This window comes from Rhagoletis pomonella, unplaced genomic scaffold (assembly GCF_013731165.1).
Source record: "Rhagoletis pomonella isolate Grant_MI unplaced genomic scaffold, Rhpom_1.0 Rhpom_scaffold_00001, whole genome shotgun sequence".
NCBI lineage: Eukaryota > Metazoa > Arthropoda > Insecta > Diptera > Tephritidae > Rhagoletis > Rhagoletis pomonella.
Window position 1 is genome coordinate 15,953,502 of NW_023458555.1, and position 7,258 is coordinate 15,960,759.

The 7,258-nt window shown below is 41.7% G+C and overlaps 1 protein-coding gene across 2 annotated transcripts; it reads left to right on the forward strand.

Moving 5' to 3' along the window:
* Positions 1 to 150: 150 nt before the first annotated feature.
* On the forward strand, positions 151 to 2,527 carry LOC118740048 (nicalin; the record flags this gene model as incomplete). 2 transcript variants are annotated; one of them, XM_036471548.1, is given in 7 exon segments in its annotated part: positions 151 to 229; positions 288 to 396; positions 463 to 834; positions 898 to 1,077; positions 1,176 to 1,241; positions 1,441 to 1,863; positions 1,923 to 2,527. In XM_036471548.1, coding segments are annotated over 7 exon segments (1,592 nt in total), but the record flags the coding sequence as incomplete, so codon positions are not given.
* Between the last annotated feature and the right edge of the window lie 4,731 nt (positions 2,528 to 7,258).

Genomic DNA, 7,258 nt, shown 5'->3' on the forward strand with positions numbered 1-7,258 from the left:
TGCTAATGCAGATTTTGAGGTTAGGAACTGCTGGTAGACCAAATTTTTCCACGTCCAGATGAGTTAACATTTCTCAAAGTGATACGAATTTTACGCTCCTTTAACGTCATGCATAGATTTGCAATTTATTCTCTCTTTTCTTTATTTTAGGATGCCGTGCATCTGCTTTGTCGCTAGAAGCGAAATCGCTCTATACTTGGAGCACGGGCAGGCACTGTGTGTTGGCCAAGTAAGTATTGATTTGAATTAAAGTAAATGCATATGATCCATCACTACAAAATATTTAGACTTCAAGATTTAACAATTGATCAGTTTCGCGAGATACGCCAAAAAGCGGGTGGCTTAGTTATACTGCTACCCAAGAATGTTAGCGCAATGACTTTTGAAGAGAAAGAGGTACGTATTAGAAATCAGTTAATACAGGCTTTTGATTAACTTTAATGCACTTCAATTTCTTTTCAGCATCTCATTTTGCTGGAACAAGCCATGCTGGCACAACCGAACTCAATACCTATTTACTTTTCGCCATACAATACTGAATTGGAACGCATTATTTCAGACGTCACTCGAACCAGCAGTAATAATGTTGAAGGCAAATCCCAGCGTAGTTCCGCTGCAGCAGAACTGTTTGCTTCAATCTCAGCTAATGGATATCAGGTTATTGTGTCTGGTGCCAGTCACGCGGCTAGCAAGAATAGTAAAATTCCAATTATCCAAGGTGAACTGGCAGCAACTTCAAAACTATTAAAACAAGTTGAAGGCGGTAGTGAAGTCAACAGCAAATTGCCATTGATTATAGTGGCGGCGCATCTCAACACTTTTGGACTATATAATGTATTTACATAACTAATAAGTTAATGCACATTTTAGTTATTTAACTTAATTTTCCTTACTAAGGATTACCCACTAAACGCTGATGCCGCTGTGTTGCTTACACTGGCCGAAGTATTCAGCAAAATGCACAATACTCCAAATGCAGTTCCTAAGTATCGACTGCTGTTTTTACTCACCGAATCGGGTACACTTTTGAATTTCCAGGGCGTCAAGAAGTGGCTGGATGAGAATGTACAGCTGCAGGTAAAGTTATAAAGTGCATAAATATATTGTATTTACATAAATATGTGCGTTGATAACTGTAAATGAATCTATAAAAATTGCTGCCATGTGGACATAAGGAGGACCTGGTGTCCATTACGGGCACTTTGATTGCGGCCAAAAAAGCAAATAGCATTAAAGATGAGGTTTGACGTCGAATTGGATTTGACTACCTAAAATTCTATAATAGTTTAGACCACAGTTTAGTGTAAATTTTGCTAGAAGTACTTGAAATGTAATTTTTGCAAATACACAACGTTTTGATAACCGCTACTAATATTTAATTTTACCACTGATCTTTGTTTTATAGTTTTACTAATGCTTTGTAATTTTTTTCACCTACAGAACGTTGACTTCGTATTATGTTTGGATACGATTACACAGCCATTGAATGCTGAAACAGGAAGTCTTTATATGCACGTTTCTAAACCACCCAAAGAAGGCACAGCAATGAACGATTTCTTCAAACTACTCAAAACTTTAGCCGCACAATACGGCAATGTCGCAGTCGATGGTGTGCACAAGAAAATCAATTTAGCCGATATACAACTCGCCTGGGAGCATGAACGTTTTAGTATGAAACGATTGCCTGCCTTCACAATATCTGCGCTAAAATCGCCCAGAGAGCCCGTGCGTCCTACTATCTTCAAAGAGTCCGATGCTCAGATTATTGCGCAAACTCAGCAACATGCCAAAATAATTGCTGAATCATTGGCTCACTATGTCTATGGAATACAAGAGCCAAATGAAATTTTTGCCGGTGAATTGGTGAGTAGGAACATGTAATTCTTTTAGCTAAATAAATTTGAAATTTTTTAAATTTGCAGCAAATTAACAAAAACCTCATCAAATGCTACCTGCAGCTAAAATCCGCGCTACATAACAACGACCTGAAAAATGCTTTCGAAAAGTACCTAAAGAATGTGAAAATAATGTATGATAAACCTGATACACGCGATCCGGACTTTATGCTTTATGAGGGTCAAGAGGCCCGCCTTAACGTGTATCATGTAAAACCTGCCGTCTTCGATCTCTTTCTGACCATACTCATCTGCGCTTACCTCGCATCTGCGTACTTGTTCATACAATACTTCCCTACACTCTACGATACAGTTTGTAAAATGACCAAAGTGCAAACGCAACCGGCGCAAGCCAACCATACTAACAACACAAAGTCAAAAGTTTATTAATGAAATTTATTTAAAAGTGTGTGATCCAAAAGTTTGTGTCCACACGCGAATGTATAAAAAGGATATCGCAACCAAAAACGTTGCGAGTAGCATAGGAAAAGGTGTAACTTTGTAAAAAAAAGACTAGCGGATTCAAGTATGATAAGTACTAAAATCAGTAATTCATTTATATGTAGTTGAATACGTAATTTGAATATGAAAAGGTGAAAGGTTGTTATGTTCAATAAAGCGGTAAGGAATGCAAACTTAATTGATTTTGCTTGACAGAATGTTGCTGATGGTGAGAAACGCTAAATATCTACTTAAAACCTATAAAGGGAATTGTGCCATTGCTGCTGCCTGCGAATGTATACATACGTACTTACATACAAAAAACTTAAAAGACGCATATGCATTTCGAGAATCAGACATTCATACAAAGTATAGAGCACACATTTCCAATTCCAGCAAAGCATTTACTGCCCCTCTAAATACATATACATACATTCACACTGAACTGCGTTTATGCCAGCAATTACCTTACGCGTTGAAATACTATTGAGGGCAACGGTTACAGCAGATGTAGCAGCAAACTAAAAGCAATATTTATGAATAATACTTAAAAAAAATAATAACAATAATTAAAGAATAACGGTAGCCAAATGTTTTTCACTCTGTTCTATTAAATTAGAAATCCTCTTAAATAGCTTCAATTAGTAAATGGAAACTAGCGCCGCTAACGGTTAAAATGTTCTTACTTTTTAATTGATTACTTTAGAAAAAAGTAACTTAAAGACAAAATAAATAAAGTACGTATATGGAAAAAATTGATGTACCTGTGTATGTTATTGTTTGTTCGGGGTCTAATGGGTCGATTATGTATAACGCAACCTCAGTTGGGTTGCCGATGCGCAACGCCACTGAAATTAAAATATATATTTATTATGAATAGTTGAAGATAATGGAATTTTGAGGTACCAGCAAGCAAGACTTGTGTGAAAACCAGCTGCAGAACCAGTTGAAAAATAAATTTTCTGAATCAAAATTTCCATAGAAATGCAGTTGCCATCCGTAATACTATTTCAGCCACTGGCAACGCAAATAAAGGGCTTGTTCGAGTTGCAATCACAACCGCAGTTATTTTATTGATAAAGAAAAGGATAAAGGCAGAGGTTAAAATAAAAACAAAAACAAAGATGCGTAGAGATAAATGCAAAATTTAAGATCAAGGTAAATTTAAAAATTTTACTAATATAAAGGCAAAGGTGAAGGGGAATATGATTATAAAGACACATCTGTGGTCATTTGCAATAATCGCCTAAGTCGAAAAACCTGAATTCGAGAATAACGCTTTACAGATTTCGACTGTAATGTTGACCTTATGGGGAAACCAAAATATTTGCATCAATAACTTTTTAAATAGTGTAGTTAACGAGATGACAGCCGGTTCTACGTACCGGAATGACTCGGGTTTCACCCGACCAAGGGCTGTTGTTTCGGCGATCTAACCCCGTTTAGGTCGGCGAAGTATCTCAGAAGTTGTCCGTCCATAGGGCAACATTCACTACGCATTCTCCTACTCAGGGCTGGCATCGAGTCAAACCCTGGGCTAGAAATATACACCTGCTGTGTATGCCGAAGACGATTACGCCACAACTCCACCTCAGTCAAGTGTAATGCCTGCGAGGGGTGGAGTCACCTCAGGGTCTGCTCGGGACTACGGACACACAGACAGTGGACCACGTCGTACGTGGCCCCCTGTTGCTCAAACAGAGCAGCCTCCACGGCAAACCATAGCCCGCCCGTGCAGCCCCACACACTCACACAGCAACCACACACAGTCGCCACAACACAACAACATAATAACACCACAGACCGTACCACAGCCACCACAGACCACATAACACACACAACCGCACCACCACCCACACGCCGCCGCCAACAACTCCTGGTTCCCCCTACAATCTGCACGGTATGTCAGACCAGAATATTCCGTAATGTGACATCAGTCAAGTGCAACACTTGCCTTGGCTGGTGCCACTTTAGGGCATGTTCAGGTCTGCGTACCACGCGAGATTGGACGGGGAACTTCGAGGGCCCGTGTTGCGCTGCTCAGTCGCAGACTTCAATTGCGACGCCCCCCACCACCACCACAGGGCGGCAATCACCTCAGCAGCACACACAGCCAACGGCGGCAAGAACATACACCTCACTTACACCCCACATCACGACACGTCTCCCGAACCACATGAAGCTCCTTCAATTCAACTGTAACGGGCTACAGAGCAAGATTGAGGAGATAACCGTCTTCATGTGTCGGCATGGTATATTAATAGCTGCGGTCCAAGAGACGAAGTTGCACAGCAATTCAACTTTGTTGAATTGCGCCGGGTACAACGTGCACCGTCGAGATCGCGAGCGAGATAATGGTGGTGGCTTAGCGTTCATCACGCACCACACCGTGCAGTATCGTCTTATCGAAGCAGACATCGACCGCAGGGATACCACCCTAGAATGTCAGGGCATCGCTATCCGGTCAGGCGATGTCGAGCTCGAAATATTTAACATATACATACCCCCTGTCACCTGCTGCCCGGCAGGATATCACCCTGATATAGGTGCGCTCCTCAGAGGTGAAAACCGTATGGTAGTAGGTGACTTTAATGCGCACCACGATCTTTGGCACTCAAGCCTGTCAAACGATCGTAGGGGAATAGACTTGGCTGAGCAGATAGACGATTCGACATTCTGCACAATGAATGACGACGCACCCACCAGGATTATGGGTAACTGCAGTAGCTCGCCAAACATCACAATAGTCAGCGCTGGTCTGATAAACAGCATAACGTGGCGACCTATGCTGACTCTAGCATCAGACCATCTACCCATAGTCATCTCGATTGATAAACCAACCGGCTTTGCCTCCGCCAAACACCGGACCTATATCAACTTTTCTAAAGCTGATTGGAAAGGTTACGCGGAGTTTACCGAAAACACCTTCGCAGCGCTCCCCACACCAACCGACGTCCATCTCGGTGAACGTAAGTTCCGCAGGCTTATCACTGCTGCTGCAGCTCGCTTCATACCGGCAGGATGTATATCGGACCCACGTCCAAACTTCCCTGCCGAAGCGGCTGTTCTAGCTGATGAGCGTGATAGCCTTCGTCAGGCCGATCCCGGAGATCCCCGTATCAGGGATCTCAACGCGCAGATTCGGCAACTTGTAAACGTACATAAGCGGAAGAAGTGGGAGGAGCACCTGAAGACTTGTAATTTCACCTCTGGTGTGAGCAAGCTCTGGTCAACCGGTAGGTCATTGTCTAATCCGACGAAGCACGACGACAGACTCGAAATTTCCTTCGGCGACCATGCTCCGTCGGACCCGGAGCGATGCGCGAGCTATTTTAGCCGGCAGTTCATACTGCATCCTCCGGTGGACAAAGCCAAGCGTCGAGTGACCAGAAGGCTGCACAAACTGCCAACAACTTGTGCCCCCCTTGCTTTCACTTGCGATGAAGTTCAGGTGGCCATCGGGAAGGCGAAAGCCTCCAAAGCCATGGGTCCCGACGGAATATGCATGCTGATGCTGAAAAATTTGGGTCCTGCGGGGGTAGCGTACCTAACGGAGGTCCTCAACCTGTCAATGGCCACTCTCATCATCCCAGACATCTGGAAGGTGGGGAGAGTGGCCCCACTGCTCAAACCAGGGAAACCCGCCAACAAAGGAGATTCGTATCGTCCGATTACACTCCTTTCCCCGGTAGCGAAGACATTCGAGGCCTTGCTACTCCCGTACTTCACAAACCACCTGACGCCAGCGAAGCATCAGCATGGTTTCCGTAAAGTGCACAGTACAACAACAGCACTTAACGCCATAAACACTCAGATAACTCGTGGCCTTAACCGTAACCGTCCCTGTGAGAGAACGATTCTAGTAGCGTTGGACTTGTCAAAGGCGTTTGACACCGTCTGCCATTCCACGCTACTAGAAGATATAGAGGCCCCCTCTCTCGCACAGAGGCTCAAACGGTGGTCGGCAAATTATCTGAGTGGTCGACATTCGTCGGTAATATTTAGAGACAAAACGAGTAAGCAGCGAAAAATAAAACAGGGGGTTCCTCAGGGTGGTGTCCTTTCCCCGCTACTGTTTTATATTTCAAAGCTCTCTCAACCACCAGAGGTAGTCTCGATTGTCTCCTATGCCGACGATTGCTCGATCATGGCGACTGAAATTCGAATCTTCCAGAAACTAGAATTAGCGTTAGTGAAACATTTAACGCTTTGAAATTAGAATTAAATGTTTTGTTTTGATTTGACCACAGGAAAACCCCTATTTAGTTTTGTATTTTGTTTGAACAAAGTAGAATTAAAAAGGGGTCACAGCAATTTATGTGTGTTCCCCGCTGTTTTTAATTTAATGCAACCATATATGTATGTATTTAAAAAAAAAAATACATGTTACATGTATTGCACTGGATTGTTAGGTTTTGTTTTTATTAAATTAAATGAAGTGAAAAAATAGTTCTATTGTAATTTTTTAAGTAAATTTAATCAATTTTCAATTATTATTCGAATAAAAAAACGTTCAGAAATTAGAATATTTCAGAAATTATAATTACCTTAAAAGCAGAGTGGTTCTAATTTGCAGCACGTATTGTTGTATGTCCTAAACTTTAAAAGCTTAAATAAATTTCTAGAAGACTAGAAACCACAAAAATATATTTTAACACGAAAAATTCATATAACTTTTATGGTTCCTTGAAAGCACTCTTAATATTTTTAAGCTGTTTAAAGTTTACGACATACAACAATTAAATACTTACGACACCGTTGTGAATACCTCAATTGATATTTAAATAAAGCAAATATGCATACGAGCCAATACTGTCTATACGCCATCGCTATATAATAAATATTCCTTTTTCTTTTGAGTATGTATGTTAAGCGAATACAATGCAATTTCCAGCAACTTAACATCTAAATGTACCAAAAAT